The sequence below is a fragment of the Triturus cristatus genome, chromosome 1_2 (assembly GCF_964204655.1).
Source record: "Triturus cristatus chromosome 1_2, aTriCri1.1, whole genome shotgun sequence".
In the NCBI taxonomy this organism is placed as follows: Eukaryota; Metazoa; Chordata; class Amphibia; order Caudata; family Salamandridae; genus Triturus; species Triturus cristatus.
In genome coordinates, this window is record NC_140580.1 from 101,999,407 (window position 1) to 102,019,542 (window position 20,136).

Below are 20,136 nucleotides of genomic sequence, written 5' to 3' on the forward strand. Positions count from 1 at the left end.
GTCTCACCCGCCCAGACGCTCCTTTCGCCGCTCCTCCGCCTTTCGGAGTACATCCAGAGGCTACTCCTCAGACACAGCGTCCACATCATACAAATCCCCTACTCAGACCACCTTTACAAAATGTTACCAAAGAGGCGGCTACAGGGGTAAGAATAACAAGGGCAGAGGCAAAACAAACAACGCCCGTTCTGCCACACCTCCTACCCAATGACTCAAACCCCCCCCCCCCCCCTCCCTCCCCCCCCCCGCTCCCCCCAGACCATTCCACTCCGGTCGGGGGCAGACTCCAAAATTTCCTTCATGTCTGGGTGTCCATCACCTCAGACAAATGGGTGACCCAAATAATTCTGTCAGGCTACTGCCTAGAACTAACATCTACCCCCCAAACATTCCACCCAGGCAACGCCCAATGTCACAAGAACATTCAAAATTACTAAAGCATGAGGTAATCTCCCTCCTACAAAAACAGCAATAGAACATGTTCCTGTCAATCAACAAAATATGGGGGTCTACTCCCTATATTTTCTCATACCAAAAAGGGACGAGACTCTACGACCTATTCTAGATCTCCGGCCCCTAAACACATACATACACTCAGACCATTTTCATATGGTAACGCTTCTGCAGGTACTACCGCTCCTCTCCCAAAACGACTTCCTCACCACTCTGGACTTGAAAGACGCATACTTCCACATTCCAGTGCACCATGCTCACAGAAAGTACCTCAGATTTGTAGTGGACGGACAACACTACCAATTCAAAGTGCTCCCGTTCGGAGTCACAACAGCACCACGGGTATTCACCAAGTGCCTGGCAGTGGTGGCGGCACACTTGAGAAGACAGCACATTCACGTCTTCCCATACCTAGACGATTGGCTGATGAAAGCCACTTTATACAATCGGTGTGTACAACACACCTCCACCACAATCCAACTACTTCACCAACTAGGCTTCATGGTGAACCACCAAAAGTCCCAGCTACAACCATCCCACATAAAACAATACCTCGGTGCCACCATAGACACCTCAAAAGCGATAGCCTACCCCAATTCGGCCAAGATTGCAAGCATTCAGGCTATACGACAAAAGTTCATACCTCAACACTCCCTTCCAGCACGAGTGTTCATGCAACTAATAGAGATGATGGCCTCTCTCATTTTCATAGTGCCCCACGCAAGACTCCAGATGCGTCCCCTCCAAGAGTGCTTAGCGCACCAGTGGAACCAGGCCCAGGGGCAACTGACAGATCTGGTGTTGGTAGACGGTCGCACCCATCGCTCTCTGCAGTGGTGGAACACCACAAACCTTTCCAAAGGTCGGACGTTCCTGGACCCGGTTCCCTAGATAATACTAACAACGGACGCATCGCTCTCCGGCTGGGGAGCTCACCTATTACATCTCACCGTGCAGGGCACATGGACGCCTCAACAAAAGCTACTCCATATCAACCATCTGGAGTTACTAGCAATCTTTTTAGCCCTAAAATCTTTTCAAACAAACATTTCAGGCAAGGCAGTCCTCATTCGCACAGACAACATGACGGCCATGTATTATATACAAAAACAAGGCAGCACACACTCTCCACAGCTCTCTCATTTAGCACAGAGCATATGGAGATGGGCAATTCCCCACAAAATCTTTCTCCTAGCTCAACATGTCCCAGGAGTCAAACACCGTGGCAGATCTGCTCAGCAGACAGACACAACAAATCCACGAGTGGGAACCATACCCACAGGTTCTTCATCCGTTCTTTCAAATGTGAGGGCATCCACAGATAGACCTCTTCGCCACCCACGAAAACAAAAAATGCCCAAGCTTCACCGCCAGATACCCACACCCATTGTCCAAAGGAAATGCGATATGGATGAACTGATCAGGCAAATTTGCGTACGCTTTTCCGCCTCTCCCACTCATTCCATTAGTGGTGCGCAAACTACAACAAGACTCCCTCACACTAATCCTAGTAGCTCCAACGTGGGCCAGACAACCGTGGTACACCACGCTGCTGGAGCTCTCTGTAGTACCACACCAAAAACTACACCTCTCACCATGCCTCCTAACCCAGAACCATGGAGAGATCAGACACCCGGACCCAGCTCAGCTCAACCTTGCGATCTGGCTCCTGAAATCCTAGAATTTGGGTACCTAAATCTTCCCCCTGACTGTATGAACGTCATCAGAGAAGCTAGACGACCTACCACTAGAGCGTGCTACGCTGCCAAGTGGAAACGATTTGTTGTTTATTGCCATAACACCACCATCAATCCCCTGGACGTGTCCATTCAACACATCATAGGCTACTTACTCCACCTACAAAGGTGTAATCTAGCCTATACGTCCATTCAACTACACCTCGCAGCAATTGCAGCTTACTTACAAAACAGGCAACATCTTTTACTCTTTAGAGTACCTGCCATTAAAACCTTCATGGAAGGCCTAAAAAGAATAATTCCCCCCAGAGTACCGCCCTCACCTGTGTGGAACTTAAATATTGTTCTCACAAGGCTAATGGGGCCTCCCTTCGAACTACAATTCCTAACATGGAAAACCGCTTTCCTTGTAGCCATCACTTCCCTTAGAAGGGTCAGTGAGATACAAGCACTTACCATACAAGAACCATTTCTTCAAATGCACCATAACAAGGTTGTTCTCCGTACCAACACAAAATTCCTACCTAAAGTAATTTCCCCTTTTCACCTAAACCAATCTGTAGAACTACCAGTATTTTTCTCGCAACCACAGACCGTTGCAGAAAGGGCTCTGCATACGCTAGATGTCAAACGAGCCTTACTCTACTACATCGAGAGAACACAACCTTTCCGCAAGACCAAACAACTATATGTCTCTCTTTCTCCACTACACAAGGGCAACCCCATCTCAAAATCAGGGATAGCTAGGTGGATTGTAAAATGCATTCAGATTTGCTACTGCAAAGCAAAATGAACGCTATCCGTTCCCCCCCTAAAGCCCATTCTACATGGCATTTTTAGGGAACATCCCATTAGATGATATCTGCAAAGCAGCTACATGGTCAACACCGCACACTTTCACTAAACACTATTGTGTAGATGTGCAAACTAAGCAACAAGCAAGTGTGGGCCAGGCTGTACTCAAAACATTATTTCAAACCACTGCAACAGATACCGGTGGTCGCCGCTAAGGTTGGGAACTGCTTTATAGTCTATGCAAAAGTGTGTAATCTGCAGCTCATATGCCTCGAACGAAATATGCTACTTACCAGTATGCATCTGTTCTTGGCATGTAGAGCTGCAGATCTACACAGGCCCTCCCGGCTACCTGTATCTGTTCCAGTTTATCTTATTTAGATACACACATGGGTTTCTTCACTGTTATTACTACGCTCCATCTTTCCCTGCTGGCGAAAAACAATCTCAGGATGGAGCCGAAGCCCATGCGCAATACCATCCAAAGGAGGAGTCACCGACCTCGTGACTTCCAAAGACTTTCCAAGAGGAAAAACAAACTGCAAACATCCGCGCCCAACACCAGATGGCGATCTATGCAAAAGTGTGTAGATCTGCAGCTCTACATGCCAAGAACAGATGCATACTGGTAAGTAGCATATTGCTTTAGTTACTGTTGTGATTTTTAAGCAATATTTTGCTGTTTTAAAAGTTGACACTTTGAAACTTTTTCTAATCAAATTACCAATGTTATCCTATGGAAGGAAATTCACTTAGCAGGTAAGTGGGGTTATGGTTACTTTTTCTAGGTCGGTGTTGGATCCTGGATCCAGCACTAGTGTACCACCTGTAAGAAGTTCAGAAACTGCGTTTGAGTTATACAGACTATTTTTAAGGAATATTTATAAGTTTGTAAAATCGACACTTAGAAGAAATTTCACAGAAAAACAGTCAATGGTTTCCGGAAGAAAATTCAAGTTACTGGTAAAGTATGTTCTCGTTACTTTTGAAATCCAGTGCTGGCCTCCTATGCTCAGTACTGGGGACATCTATCTAAACAGGTAAGCAATTACGTTTTCACAGTTGGTACGATTTTTAAAGAATGTTTGTAATTTGCAAAAATCGACACTTGGAAGAAATTACACAGAAAAACAGTCAATGGTTTCCTACGGAAGAAAAATGAGTTAGTGCTAAGTACGGTTGTAAGTACTTTTCACGGTCAGTGCTGGGCACTAAGATTCGAAAAAAACCACAGGAGTGTAACCCGTAGACCAAACTGAGATTAGGGTAATAATGGAATTGCAACAATATCTCAGCAGGAATTATTGAATTATTTGCAATCGTATGTACAAGACATTACAAACACACACAGAGAAAAAGAGGCTGCAAATACTTTGATTAATGCGCCCATAGGCGTCATATATTTAGAGAAGATTAACGAAAGATTTAACAAATTATAACAGCACTGTTTGGTCTAAATACAAAAACAACCCTAAGAAAAAAAGTGTACAATGTGCTCGTGACATAAGTGTGACGGCGCAAGTGACAACGTGAAGAAAACCATAGCAAGGGGCGCAATACGGTATATACAGAGTATGTACAAATTAAAGGTTCCAAGCAACGATTTCAATTGTTCATCTGAAAGTTTTCAAAGAGTTTTTTTCTGAGGGAACCAAAAGATCAAAAGAGCGCCAAAAGGATTTGGAGCTGATGGGCACAGGTCGACGACGTTTCGATCCTTAATTATTTAGGATCATCCTCAGGACCAGGGTCGCAATTTTCAGGGAGTGCTTTTATACAGCACTCCCTGAAAATTGCGACCCTTGCTATGGTTTTCTTCACGTTGTCACTTGCGCCGTCACACTTATGTCACGAGCACATTGTACACTTTTTTTTTTAGGGTTGTTTTGGTATTTAGACCAAACAGTGCTGTTATAATTTGTTGACTCTTTCGTTAATCTTCTCTAAATATATGACGCCTATGGGCGCATTAATCAAAGTATTTGCAGCCTCTTTTTCTCTCTGTGTGTTTGTAATGTCTTGTACATACGATTGCAAATAATTCAATAATTCCTGCTGAGATTGTTGCAATTACATGGGCACTAAGATTCAGCACTGGGATCTCTCCTAATAGCAGGTGAGTATTTCCGTTTTCGTTACTCTGTTGATTTTAGGTGAATATTTTAGGTGAATATTTTAAAGTTTAGAAACTCCTCACTTAGAAGAATTCTCCATTGAAACCAGCCAATGTTACCCTATGGAAGAAAAGTGAGTTATCGGCTTTTGAGTACGTACTCTACTGGCAGAGTTAAGGTTCTGGGCATAGACCCAGGGGTCTCCCAGGGGTCTCCCAGGGTCAGGTAAGTAAAGTTGTTACACCCTCAGCGGCACAGGGGCAGCCGGGTGCAGAGTGAGTTAGGCCCAATGTTATCCTATGGAAGGCAGGGGGCCCTTGGTTGGTGGCTGCTAACTAGCAGGCCACGTGGCTGTGGGAACTGGGCTCCTGGTTACTTGCTCAGGGCAAATGGGGGAAGTAGGTAGGAATAGAGGTTGCACTGCCAGGGCCACTCGGGCGGCTGGGTGAAGGTGCTTTTGAGCTGTCTGGCGCTCAATGGATTGCAATGGAAAGCTCAAGGACGAACAAAGGCTGCAAGCTCGGGGACGGAGATTCTTCAGGTGCGACCACCACTTCAAGAGGTAAGTTGGGTAGTTGGAGGATAGGTAGGTACCCAGGAGTTGGGCACAGGGGGCCACAGGGCGCCAGGTGCAGGGGTGTCTTTTGGTGTCCGGAAATCTTACCCTCTGTTGATCTCGGTTGGGGGGGCACCTGATTCTGAGGCTGCAGGCGGCGTCAGGAGTGTCGAGGGAGGTCCTTGGGTGCCGGACTCGGGGTCACAGTCAGTCGCCGTGGGGTCGTCCTCGTGCTCTTTGTTCACTCCGGCACAGTCCAGGCTTGGCTGGTGCAGAGTGTGTTGGGTTCGCGGTTCCTGGCTGCTGCCAGGGATTAGAAGTAGTTCTTGAGTAGAGCCTCTACTCATGGGAGTCCCAGGGGCTTAGATTTAAAAGGTAGCCAGGTCCTCCGGGGCTTGTGAGGTTGCTGGCCACAAGAGATTCCGGGTTGGAGTAGGAGCAGGTTCGAGGTTCGACAGGCAGGTAGGGCTGGGGCCAAAGTAGTTGGTGTCTTCCTCTTCTTAGCAGCTGCAGGGCAGGTCTTCTTTCTTCTAGCTCTTCTTCGGATTTTGGAATCTGGGGATGGAAGGTTCAGGGTGCCCCTAAATACTAGATTTAGGGGCGTTACAGGTAGGTGAAGGGCAGGGACCAATGGGTCCCTGTCCTGGGGTGGGTACACCCCCTATCCTGCCCCTCTCCTGTGGGAGGGGGGCAGTAGCCTAATCCTGATAGGGTAGGGCTTCCCATCTTCAAGATGGCGAGAGCCCAGAGATGTGCTTTACCTCGCCTCACCCACCTGAGGGGTGGGGTTGGCAGGCTGGCACATCCCCCTGTTCTTATTTGTGGTTTCCGGCCAAGCTTCCTGCCAGAGTGGGGGTGTTGCAGTGGCCTGGGGAAGCTCACAGAGGCGGCATTCCTTTGAAGCTTCCCCCTGCCCATCCTGGGGGAGGAGATTTAGCACCTCGCCCAGGATGTGCATTGTTGCATGCCCAGGAGAGCAGGGGCTCCCCCACCCAGGGGTCCAGCAACATGTCTGCTGTGTGGCAGCCTAGGCAACCTCAGAACAGATGTGGATTGTAGGTTAGGTTTTAGGGGGCATCTCTAAGATGCCCTCTGGGGTGCTTGGTACATTAAACCCACACTGCTGCCAGTGTGGGATTTAATGTGCTGAGAAGTTTGATGTTCGAGGCATGTGGGCTGCTGAATTCATATCTGTGCATAGATCGCCGCCTAGTGTTGGGTCCGGATGTTTGCACGTTGTTGTCCTGGAAGAGTCTTCGAAGTATCCTTGGATAGGTGACTCCTCCCCTGGACTACAGTGCGCATGGGCATCCTCTCCATCCTCAGATTGTTTTTTTCCGCCATTGGGTTCGGATGTGCTATCTTAGCTCAAGTTAGGAAAATATTTTTTCAAGGCCAAAAGGCCTTTAGTTCGCGTCGGTACTGTTTATCGATCGGGTTTCGATAGAATTTGTTAGTTTACTAACTTTCAGCACCGACTGCTTTCGCATTTACCTGTCCATCGACTACTTCGACGATGGAATCCAGGACGCCATTCAAAAGGTGTCCGGTATGCAATGCGAAGTACCCACACATCGACGTCCATCCGGTGTGCAACAAATGCCTTTCGCCGGACCACGACGAATCAACATGCATGGCCTGTGCCCGGTTCCGCTCGAAGAAGACTCTGCGGAATCGACGAGCGGCGAGACTCGAGGCGCAGCACGCGGCACCGGCCCCGACAGACATCTTCGGCGAGGCCGAGGACGTCGAGGAATTGGAAGTCTTGCCCTCCAGTCCCGTTTCCGAACACGAACCCGGATCGGACGAGGAAGACGAGTCACTCTTCCACAGAGGTGAAGACGACACCGAGGTAGGAGACGACGAGGAGGCCTTCGGGGCCGAAGAAAGTAGCTCCAATGATGAACAAGGCCTACCTGTTCAAACCGTTCAAACACCAGTGCCACAGCCTATGGCTCCGGTCGAGGGATCGCCTTCGGGCCTTACCCGAGACCCATCCCGCAGTTCTTCGGCCCCGCCCTCGGGCCCGGCCTCGGACGTTCAGCGGCAGCCATTACTACATAAACAGGCTGGTTTCCCTATCACAAAACCGAAACCGAAAGCTGCTCAGGTTCCACCGAAACCGAAACTGAAAGTAGCGCTGGTCGGATCGAGGCCTTCGACGCCAGCGCACCGCGTCGGCACCGACCGCACCAAGAGGGACTTCGGTGCCGAACTTGAGGCGGGCGACGTTGGAGTCGACAAACGGAAAAAAGCCATCGGCACCGACAAACCTGCTCGGCTACCGGCACCGACGACACCAAGGGCCGTACCGCCTGCTGTGTCTCACATCGCTCCCTCGACGACACCTAAGCCTCAGGCATCGAAGACTTCGACGGTGATCTCTTCACCCCGACTCGATGACCCGCCGGCACCGAAAAAATCTACGGCCGCCTCTACGAGCCTGGCCAGTGCCAAAGCCTCGAAGGCGCCCCAAGTACGACCTGGTGTGACGCAAGGCAGCAAAACCACACCTGTCCTCCAGGACACATCGGGCTCCGGTTCGGTCGGAGCTCCCGCAGCCTCTTCGGTGCCGACCAACATTACCTTCGGCTTGCCTCCGTCAACAATCCCAAAAATGTTCCAACTCAGGACACGGGTCACCCAACCTACGGTCACACCTGCTGAGACGTCTCCAGCACGTATCATCGACGCCGGCACTGGCAGAATGATTCTCCAGGACCGAAGGATAACTTCGGAGCCGCCATTGGACCCTTTCAGGATCCCACTAAAAAGGAAGTTGCCTGCAGAATCGGAACCTCTCCTTTATGAACCCTTCCATTCATCCTACCAGGATCCACACCGGTTCTCCCCCACACGCTCCGATACAGACGCATTGGAGGACTACATGGCTGACCAAGTCCCCTACCATGTAGACACGGACCCTGATGACCAGCAGGACCCTGATCAAACTTGGGGCGACCCTGCAGACCCCAGTGCACCTCTCGATGCACAGGATCCACAACTCTATGGGGCAAAGACATCTCCTACGGAGGATACTGCAGCGTTCAATGCTCTTATCGAACGTGCTGCCAATAACCATGGGGTGCAGCTTCACTCTGATACCATCGAAGATGACTTTCTGATGGACACCTTTGCATCCTCAGAAAGACATGTAAAGACTCTGCCAATGTTGAAGGGGGTCCTCAAACCAGCCAAGGACATTTTCAAAGAACCCACCAGGGCACGAGTGATAAACCCCAGGATTGATAAAAAATACAGATCAGCACCTGGGGATCCTACTTACATCAGAGGACAATTACCACTCGACTCCATCGTCGTAGCGAATGCACGCAAGAGGGCACACTCGCAAACAACAGGTGACGCTCCTCCCCCGGACAAAGAGTCCAAGGTGTTAGAAACCTCTGGCAAGCGAGTTGCCGCCCAAGCTGCCAACATATGGCGCATAGCCAACACTCAGGCGCTCCTTGCTCGCTATGATAGAGCGCACTATGACACACTTGAGCAAATATTCCAACATCTCCCTGACCAGTTCAAGGAAGGCGCAGAAATGCTCATCAGAGAAGGACAGCTACTAACGAACGCTTCCATCAAATGCGCACTAGATGTTGCAGACACGGCTGCCAGAGCCATAAACACAAGCGTCATGTTGCGACGACATGCCTGGCTACGGATCTCAGGATTCAAGCCCGAGGTACAAAACAATATACTGAACCAGCCCGTCAACCCCGACTATTTATTCGGGCCAGAGGTTGACACCACCCTCGAAAAGATAAAAAAGGATACGGACACTGCAAAGTCCATGGGCGCACTACAAACTCAGTCCTTTCGGAGCGGCTCCTTTCGTCGCCCCGGAAACAAGGGAGCAGGTAGAGGACAGGGGTCACAACAAACATATAACAAAGGCAATACACAGACCACCTATGATAAAAACACCAGAGGTGGATATCGTGGCTCCAGCACAAAGGGCAGAGGACGCGGCTACGGCAACACCAGGTCCTCCCCCAAGAACAAGCAGTGACGCCCTCTCCCTTCCTCCCGACCACATAACACCTGTCGGGGGAAGGCTACAAAGGTTCCTGTCCACGTGGAATTCCATCACCACGGACAGGTGGGTCAAAGATATTATAAAATACGGTTACTGTCTGGAGTTAACCTCCACTCCACCCACAATACCACCAAGAAGCCGTCCTATGTCCTCAGAGCACTTAACGCTCTTACAGCAAGAAGTGCAAAGTATGCTTCTAAAAGGCGCTATAGAGGTCGTACCCATCCACGAGCAGGGTGCGGGAGTGTACTCCCTCTACTTCTTAATTCCAAAAAAGGACGGGTCGCTCAGACCTATATTGGACCTGAGACCCCTGAACCAGTACATTCTTTCAGAGCACTTTCATATGCTCACTCTACAGCAAGTCCTTCCGCTTCTCAAGCAGGGAGACTTCCTAGCCACACTGGACCTCAAGGATGCGTACTTTCACATACCCATCCACCCCTCACACAAAAAATACCTCAGGTTCACTGTTCAGGGGCAGCACTATCAGTTCAAAGTCCTTCCCTTCGGCGTGACAACAGCGCCCAGGGTTTTCACGAAGTGCCTAGCTACGGTGGCAGCACATCTACGGAGGCAGCATATACACGTCTACCCCTACCTAGACGACTGGCTCGTTCAAGCGAAGTCAGCCCAGCAATGTGCAAGCCACATGTCCCGCACCATTCACCTTCTTCACAGTCTGGGATTCTCACTGAATTATCCAAAGTCCCATCTCCAGCCCGCACACGTACAACAGTACCTAGGTGCGACTATAGACACTCTGGCGGCCACAGCTCAGCCAAATTTAGTGAGGATCGACAGCATACAACTGCTGATCTCCAAATTCAAACCCAATCACTCACTTCCAGCGCGAGTGTTCATGCAGTTGATAGGCATGATGGCCTCCTGCATCTTCATAGTCCCGCACGCGAGATTACATATGCGCCCACTTCAGGAGTGCCTAGCACGTCAGTGGAATCAGGCTCAAGGACAGTTAAAGGACCTAGTGTTGGTGAGCGGTCGGGCATACAACTCTCTGCATTGGTGGAATCCACAAAACCTTTGCAAGGGCCGACCGTTCCAAGAGCCTGTCCCACAAATAGTACTGACAGCGGACGCGTCTCTCCAGGGATGGGGAGCTCATGTACTCCACTACACAGTGCAAGGACTATGGACAACACAACAAAAGAAGTTGCACATCAACCTTCTGGAATTGATGGCGATCTTCCTAGCCATGAAGGCATTCAAAGTACATCTATGCAACAAGGTCGTGTTGATCCGGACGGACAACATGACCGCAATGTACTACATACAGAAACAGGGAGGCACACACTCTCCACAGTTGTCTCATCTGGCTCAGAGCATGTGGAAGTGGGCCATTCAAAGGAACATGTTCCTCATGGCGGAACACCTCCCTGGCAAGGACAACCAGATGGCGGATCTGCTCAGCAGACACAGCCACCAAATGCACGAGTGGGAGTTACACCCATCAGTACTCCAACCGTACTTTCAGCAGTGGGGTCATCCGGAGATAGACCTATTCGCGACAAGCGAAAACGCAAAATGCCCAAGCTTCGCCGCCAGATTCCCACATCCGCAGTCGCAGGGCAATGCGATATGGATGAACTGGTCCGGCAGATTTGCGTACGCTTTTCCCCCAGCGCCATTGATACCGCTAGTGGCCCGCAAACTCCGACAACACTCCCTGACACTCGTCCTAGTTGCTCCCACGTGGGCACGCCAGCCGTGGTACACCACCTTCCTCGAACTTTCCGTGGTGCCGCATCAAAGGCTGCGGATCAAACCCGCGCATTTGACGCAGAACCATGGAGAGGTTCAGCACCCAGATCCGCAACAGCTGAATCTGGCGATCTGGCTCCTGAAGTCCTAGAGTTTGGCTATCTCAACCTGCCACCTGACTGTATGGACATCATCAAGGAGGCCAGGAGACCCACTACCAGAGCTTGCTATGCAGCCAAATGGAAAAGGTTCGTCATTTATTGCGGTAATAATGACATCAACCCGCTGGACGCATCCATCCAAAACATCATCTGTTATCTCTTACACCTATATAGATGCAATCTGGCGTACACCTCTATACGTGTCCATTTGACCGCAATATCAGCCTATCTGCAAACCAGGCAGCACCTCTCTCTATTCAGAGTGCCTGCCATCAAAGCATTCTTGGAAGGGCTCAAACGAGTCATTCCACCTAGTCACCCACCGGCTCCAATGTGGAACCTCAACTTGGTCCTCACACGCCTGATGGGTCCACCCTTTGAACCTCTACACTCATGCGAGATTCAATTCCTTACCTGGAAAGTGGCCTTCCTAGTGGCGATCACTTCCCTCAGAAGAGTTAGTGAACTCCAGGCACTAACCGTTCAAGAGCCATTCATTCAGGTTCACGCTAACAGGGTCGTACTACGTACCAACCCCAAGTTCATGCCCAAGGTAATATCGCAGTTCCACATGAACCAGACTATTGAACTGCCCGTTTTCTTCCAAAACCCACAAACTGTTGCAGAAAGGGCACTACATACACTAGATGTACGGAGGGCCCTCATGTACTACATCGACAGGACTAAACCATTCAGGAAGACAAAACAACTGTTCGTTGCCTTTGCCCCACACCACAAAGGTAACGCCATCTCCAAAGCAGGGATAGCCAGATGGATAGTTAAGTGTATTCAAATCTGTTATCAAAAGGCAAAACGCACATTAACTATTCCACCACGAGCCCACTCAACACGTAAGTTGGGGGCTTCCATGGCCTTCCTAGGAAATATTCCCCTGCATGATATATGCAGAGCAGCCACATGGTCCACTACACACACATTTACAAAACACTATTGCGTAGATGTGCAGTCAAAACAGCAGGCAGCTGTAGGACAGGCTGTTCTCAAAACACTTTTTCAGACCGCTGCAGCTGGCACGGGTAGCCGCCGCTAATAGAGGGCACTGCTATGTATTCTATGCACAGATATGAATTCAGCAGCCCACATGCCTCGAACTGAATATGCTACTTACCAGTATGCATCTGTTCTTGGCATGTAGGGCTGCTGACATTCATATCGCCCTCCCTCCTCCCCGGCGCCTGTCGCAGCTGCAGCTCTCAGAATTACTGCAAGCATGGTCATCACTTTCTGTATCTACTCCATCACTGCCACAATGGCGAAAAACAATCTGAGGATGGAGAGGATGCCCATGCGCACTGTGGTCCAGGGGAGGAGTCACCTATCCAAGGATACTTCGAAGACTCTTCCAGGACAACAACGTGCAAACATCCGGACCCAACACTAGGCGGCGATCTATGCACAGATATGAATGTCAGCAGCCCTACATGCCAAGAACAGATGCATACTGGTAAGTAGCATATTCAACCAAACTTCTCAGTCTTCAGTGCTGCCATTATGGTGCTGTGGAGTTTGTGTTTGACGAGCTCTCAGCACCATTTACTTTTAAATGGCAGCACTGCACTTACAGTGCCCAGGAATGGACCTGGATACTGTAGAGGCACAGGGCTCTTGCGCCCACACCATTGGCATAGGGCACCCAGCTAGAGGGGTGGCTGATATATGCCATGGCAGTGTAGGTGAATGGCATGGCACACAGGGATGTGTGCCATGTCGACTCTGTTTTGTCTTGCACCCAGACACCCAGCCTGCAAGGGCAGTGTGTGTGTGTAAGGGTACAGGGCCTCTAAGGGTGGCATAATAAGTGCTGCAGCCCTTAGAGGCCTTCCCTGGTCACAAGGCCCTGGGTACCTAGGGTAACATTTACCAGGGGCTGACATGTGGCCAGGGTTTGCCAATTTGGGTTTTGTGTGTTTAGGGAAGGAACATAGGCCCTGGGCACCCGATTGGCAGGAGTCCAGGGCACACTCAGTCAAAGTACATTCAGCAAAAAAGTGGGGGCATACCATGCAAGAAAGATGGCACTTTCTCACAAGGCCCCCTTCCTGTCTCCCCTCCTTTTCGGCCGGAAAACAGGCAGGAAAGATTAGCCAGCCCACAAGGTGTTCCCACCTCTGCCAACCCCACCCCTCAGGTGGGGCAGGCGAGGTGGAGCCCACTCTTCAGTGCCCTTTATCTTGCATACAGCAGGCACACCCCAATCAGGATTAGGGATTGTGCCCACTCCCTCACATGGGGTGAGCACACCAAGGGTGTAGTCACCCGAAGGTCAGTAGTTGGGCTACTGACCTCGAGACCCCTAAAATGCCCCCTAAATACAGTATTTAGGGGGCAGCCCTGAACCCACGCAGAAGGACGAAAGAAGACACCCAGCAGAGGAGACTGCAGAGAAGAACAGACTTGGCCACAGCTCTACTGGCTCGTCTGCAGTTTCCAGAGATACTGCGCCAAAAGTCGCCTTGTCCGGCATCCACCGATATCCAAAACCCGTGGAGGACTGACTGCCTTCAACAATGACCGGATCTCCTGCGAACAGCAGCTCCGTTAAAAAGAATCTCCAAAGCAAGAGGAGCCTGCTGAGGACAAAGAAACCCGATGCCTGGAAACACCACTGCACCCGTTGCCTACAGCCTGAGTTAGAGTGGCTCTTCGGACCCAGCGATGTCCCCCAGCGCTCCAGAGTCCACCGTGGGTTGACCACTCCTGGGCTCCCTGATGTCGCCTGCAGCCTCTGCTCTGAGCCCCCCCACCCCAATCTGCGGGTGGCCCGGTAAGATGAAATCCTACCTCAAAATACACCCCTGCATCCAGGCTCCCTGCACCCTGGAGAAAAGAACCCGAGGTGCACTTACGTCCCTGAGCTCTCCAACTTACCTGCCCAGCTGTTGGTTCCTCCCTGAAGTCTTCCTGGACCACGCCTGCAGCTAAACAAAAACGAGAATCCCCTTGAAAACAGGGCACCCGATGCCAAAACAGCACCCTGCACCCAGCCGCCCCTCTGCCGGTGTCCTTTGGGTGCTTACTCTGATCCCCCTTTGTCCTGAGCCTAACACCCGGAGCAGGTGGTGGCCTGCTCGTGAGCAGCCACCACCTGGAGGCCCCCATTCTCCAATTTGATAACATTGGGCCTCAGCACTCTGCACCCAGCCGCCCTAGTGCCGATGAGGGTGTTTGAAAGAGTGTATCCTTGACCCTGGGGGAACCCTGGTTCTAACCCCAGAATACCAACTCCCACAACAAAGTACTTACCTGTTAACCGATAACTTCATTTCTCTCAGTAGGAGTATATTGACTGTTTTTCCTACAAGTGTCCTAAATGTGGAGTTGGTTTTTGTATTTAACTTTAAGAAAACTGCAAGGAACTAAAAATTGCTTACTTAGTTTTTCTCTACAAAATGTCCCAGTGTGATATCAAGCTGTATCACACTGAGTAGAAAAACCAGAAAGTAAGCTGCAAAGTAATTCAAAGTAATCTAACCGTATTTTCCACTATATCGAAAGAAATTACAAATCTGTAAGTCATTGTCATTCAGCTTGTTTGTATTATTCAAGCTACCTTGAAAATGATCAAATACACTTGCATGTGCCAGGGTTGCTTGGTTCTAGGAAATAAATATAATTAAATAATATTTTTATATAAATCCAATTGGTGTGAGTTCAGTCTTTGAGTGTGTGACATAATTTGCTCATTGAGTGTGTACCACAAATGCTTAATGCTACCCTCTGACAAAGCCTTATTGCTCGCCCACGCTACCATAATTAGAGTAAAGTGCTATTTACTTTTACCTCTGCCTACCTTTGGGCCTCCACTGGACTCTGTGTCCACTTTGACTCATGTTGGCATAGTATATACAGAGCCAGCTTCCTACAGTAGTCAGAAAGGGCTACCAAAAGTTTGGGCAACAAATTGGTGACTTTCTAACGGCACCTTTAAAAAGAAGGGAAGGGAAGATGATCATACAAAAATAAGTCATTTTGAGGAATCTGTGGTTGGAAGGGTCCATCATAAGACCAAGTTACTTATCTTGCTTTTCTGGTCGATGGTCTACCCAACTGCAGATTCCTCACCAACCCACCCACCCTCCTGTTCTGTTAATTTAACTCTTTCCAACCAATACGGTCTCAAACTAGATTTGTGCACACTGGTAAATTCAATTTGCCGATACACTCTGCATCTGAGGGTGCAGACAAGCCTTGGAAAGGAACTGGCCTCACGCGCCTTGGTGACCCTTATACGTGGTCCTGCTCCTCACTTTCGGAGTGAAATATCAGTTGCAGAGCCACGCGGTATCACCTACCAGCGTGCAGGAGTACTGCTTTTGAGTTTCTGGCTCAAAGTCTGATGCCTGGGGTAATATTAACAAGATGTGGCATCTCCAGTTAGAGACCGTTTCTACCAGAAAGAGCGTTACTGAAGGTTAGTGACCTGTTCATTCTTGCCTACACCTGCCTTTATGAGTAGAAACTTTAATTCTGATCTTGGAGAAAGAGATGCACCTATGCATTGGTCCAGGACTAGTTTGGTGCAGAATGTGTTAAATAACTTCCACATGAGTATACTTTGCTTATCTTGTGTACACCTCTGCAAGAGTATAGCTCCTGCGAAGAATTTAAGACCTTAGCTCCATATACAACATTAACAGTAGAGCCATTTGTAACCTATTTCTAGCACTTAACCCTTACACACTACTAAATTGTTTACATTTTTAACTCTTCCCCAATAGGTACTAGCACCTTCTTGTTCTCTGTTTCTCTTAATCTTTAGCTGATTTCTTTGTGTGCCTGTAAAAGGGATTTATTTTCTTTTCATAAAGTAAAGCACTGTTTGGCCAATGATATTATTGATTGTGTTTTGATGGTATACCCCCCTCCATGTCCTGAATTTAGCCTGGATTGTTCACGTTGCTTTGCTAACCTGGATTGCCTTGGTTTATCATTTGATGTTCATTGGTATTGCGCACTCTGTACATAAATGGCAAATGACAGGACCCAAACAAACGGTCCTGTAACTGTAGACCCAGGACTCCTAGAAAAGCCCTGAAAGCATATGCTAAATAACTGATACAGGTAGAACGTTTCATTTACTTGTTTGGACGATATGTTAAAACTGCACAGCTCTGATTATCCTGAGATTTAAGCTGAAAACAAACATAAGCTTGATTTTTAGATGCCACATTAAGTTTACTTTCAAATCTGCTCTGAAGATAATAAGTTAATGATGCTGCAACACATTATCCACCCTCAAACACTCATCAGTGTAAATTTGTTTTAATAATTTAATTCAGTGCATTGATCAAGGGCTGACCAGCTACTTGTTGTGCGATCATGCTATTTCATAGATTCTACTTAGTCCTTCTGTGTAGGAAAGTGCTTAGCTGAAATGTTTTTCTTTCTCAATCTTCTTGTTTTTCCAGTGGTAACAACCTTCTCTTCGGTTTTCACTTCATACAGGATCTTGAGGAATTGGACCCAGACTTCATTATGGCAAAGCAAGTGGAACAGCTGGAAAAAGAAAAAAAGGAACTCCAAGAGCGTCTGAAAAACCAGGAAAAGAAGGTACATTTTCCTCCAGTGTTTCTTTGCACGCTGTGCTAGCAGTAGCTGTATTTGAGCTGAATCCTCCGATATCTCTGGTCCATTAGATTGGTCAGTGGAGTGATGGCTAAGTAAATCTAAGTGAAGATGATCCTTATAAACTTTACAAGGATGTACTCTTGTATTTAGCACTCCGTAGATGCGACTATTCGCCTTCAATGATTACAAGTTTAAATGTTCCGTTGATTATGGTTTTTTGACATAATCCATAGAAATAATCATCTTTCCAATTAGGTTAGTTTCAATGTTTCATTTTCATTAAATCTTGAAATTTCAAAATCCGTTTAGGACAACACCGTGGAGATATACAATACCCCGATGCATTTCGGGTCAAGCCCTTCCTCAGGGGATTCTCCCTATAATAAATCAAAAAAAGTATGTTTTGCTATTTATTCAAGGGCTAGAATGCGACTCTAAATATTCATAAATGTACAGTGTGAGTTAGTGTGTCCGTCGAAAGTTATAGTTGGTGAACCCGTGGAGCTAATGATAATGTGCGTCTTATAAATAAAGTTGCAAAATGACAAAAGAAAAACGTGCATACTGCTGATAAGTGGTTTTATCCGAAGTATTCACGAGTGGTATGTTAATAAGATAGTGATGTTATGGTAATCAATGGTTCAAGCACACCGTACAACGAGGCAGCAAGAGCAACATGCGACTACTAAAGTGCTCAATTATAAACATGGCGATGAAATGAAGCGTCTTGGCAACGTGAAATTTAAACGCGGTCATGCAAGGTGCTAAAAGATACTAGGACATGATGCAAACTGGTGCGAGTAGATGTCAAATACTCGTCGAAAAGATAATCATTGTGTCAACAGATGGAAGAGTTCATATCTGTGCAACGTGTTTGTATTTATCCGTAAAACGAAAAAGCCATTGCTCTGTAACTGCCGATGGTGCGATTCTAATGGGCGTTTCGCCCGGATGTTAAAATGCGGTGTGCATGGAAATAGAAATGAGCTTCAAGTCAATAGCCGGTTACATTAACGGTATGCAAAATGTGACATGTCCTATAGACTTATCGGGCGCTGACCCGGAATGTTAAGATAATTAATGCGAAACGATTATTAGTGTTCTACCCTAAAAAAAACTGTTAGTTTGATATTGGTGCGCGTGTGAACCGGTGCTGGATTCAAAGTGTATGGAAAAAGAAATAGGACTTGCAAATAGTGGATTGCATTGTGTATAACAAAGTGAATGAACGTTATAACGAACTCCCAACCAGACTGCGATATACAAAAATAATTGTTTGGTCATTCTTAAGAAAAAATTGTTACATAATATAAAAATAACGTGAAAATTATTTACATATCAAAAAGAACATGAATGTCCTAAAATGAACCTCGTCATAATTCACTATGGTTTTTGAAAAATAAACGCGTAATGGGCTCACGTCAGTACATGAACACGTTGTGCATCAGATATATAATACTACAAATAACAACTGAATTCAACACGGTCATTTAAACCATTAGGACAAAGTGCATTCAATTTATAAATCCAATAAAGTTCTTGTTGTAGCAAAAAAGTTCTGTTATCTCTTCCTGTTTTAATGTCGAGTTTCTCCAAAATCATGAATCTCAATTGGCTGATATTGTACTTCATCTCATGAAAATGCGTTGCTACCATTGATTTGATGTTTTTTAATCGTATGTTGCTTTTATGTTCAGTTAAACGCGTTTTCATTTTGCGTTCAGTTTTTCCAACATAAGGCAGTCCGCAAGGACATTTTAATAGGTATACCACGTTCTTTGAGTCGCAGGTAGCTGAAACTTTTAGGTTGATAGAAAATCCCTGTGAGGGGTGTGGTAGTATTGTACCTTTTATGATATTATTGCAGCTGCTGCAATTGTGACATGGAGTAGTACCGGTATATTTGAGAACACTCGCTGGTGCTTGTCGTTGTAGTAATTGTTGTAAGTTTTTTGTGCGTTCGTACGCAAAGATTGGGAAGCTGTTAAATATGCCATTAAAATCAGGTTCTGCGTGGAGTAGGGGCCAATATTTTCTGATGGTTTTCTTGATTTTGTGACTGATTGTGGAATATTTTGAAAGAAAAACAGATCTATTTTCATCAGATTGTGTCTTGGTCCTGAATTTCAACAAATCATTTCGTTGTTTTTGTGCGGCTCGTGATTCCGCCTGTTTTAGTATTGTATCGTGGTAAGCTCTTTGTTTGAATTTAGTCAAGATTTTCTCTTTGTTTTCATGGTATAGATCCTCATTTGAGGAAATACATCTGACCCGAAGTAACTGTGAATAAGGAAGGTGTTGTTTGAGACTGATTTGATGAAAGCTCTGAAAATGTAAAAAGGTATTGCAATCTGTAGTTGTTGTCTTGATTGATGTCAACATCCAGAAATGAAATACGGTTGTGATCGATGGTGTGTGAACTGTATTGATCTCTGTAATTGCTTGGAGTAATGAATCTTCTGTCCCTTTCCAAATTAAAAAGATGTCATCAATGTAACAATGATATGTCAGCAAGTTGTCTAACCAACCCGTTTTGGATAGAATATTGTCTAGTTCAAACCTATGCATGATAAGATTTGCATAGGCAGGAGCAGCACAATTGCCCATAGATGTACCGGATAATTGCGTGTAGAACTGGTCTTACCACGTAAAGTAACTGTGATACAGGGTAAACTGCATTAGTTCAAGTAAAAAAACTTTGAGATTTTCTGGTTTATCACATTCAAGAAGAAAAGATTCCATGGCTAGTAATCCCAAATTGTGTTTCATACATCTATGGGCAATTGTGCTGCTCCTGCCTATGCAAATCTCATCTACAGAGTGCTAAATAAAAGAGTACATCCTTGTAAAGTTTATAAGGATCATCTTCACTCACGTTTCAACACCCCATGATCAGGGGGTGATACTCTTCAGCACCCATGAAGTATAAAAAGCATAAACCTCAGAGTAAAATATAATTTGAACGGTGTGCGGACGTTTATCAAACTCTGTTGAGTAAATC

The 20,136-nt window shown here is 47.2% G+C and overlaps 1 protein-coding gene across 2 annotated transcripts in view; it reads left to right on the forward strand.

Annotated features, from left to right (window-relative positions):
• EIF3A (eukaryotic translation initiation factor 3 subunit A) overlaps positions 1-20,136 on the forward strand; it is a 735,236-nt gene that overhangs the window by 266,742 nt on the left and 448,358 nt on the right. For both annotated transcript variants that reach the window (XM_085602967.1, XM_085602977.1), the window contains exon 13: positions 17,013-17,117. In XM_085602967.1, coding sequence (XP_085459093.1) covers positions 17,013-17,117 — 105 coding nt within the window. The remainder of the gene's footprint in view (positions 1-17,012; positions 17,118-20,136) is intronic.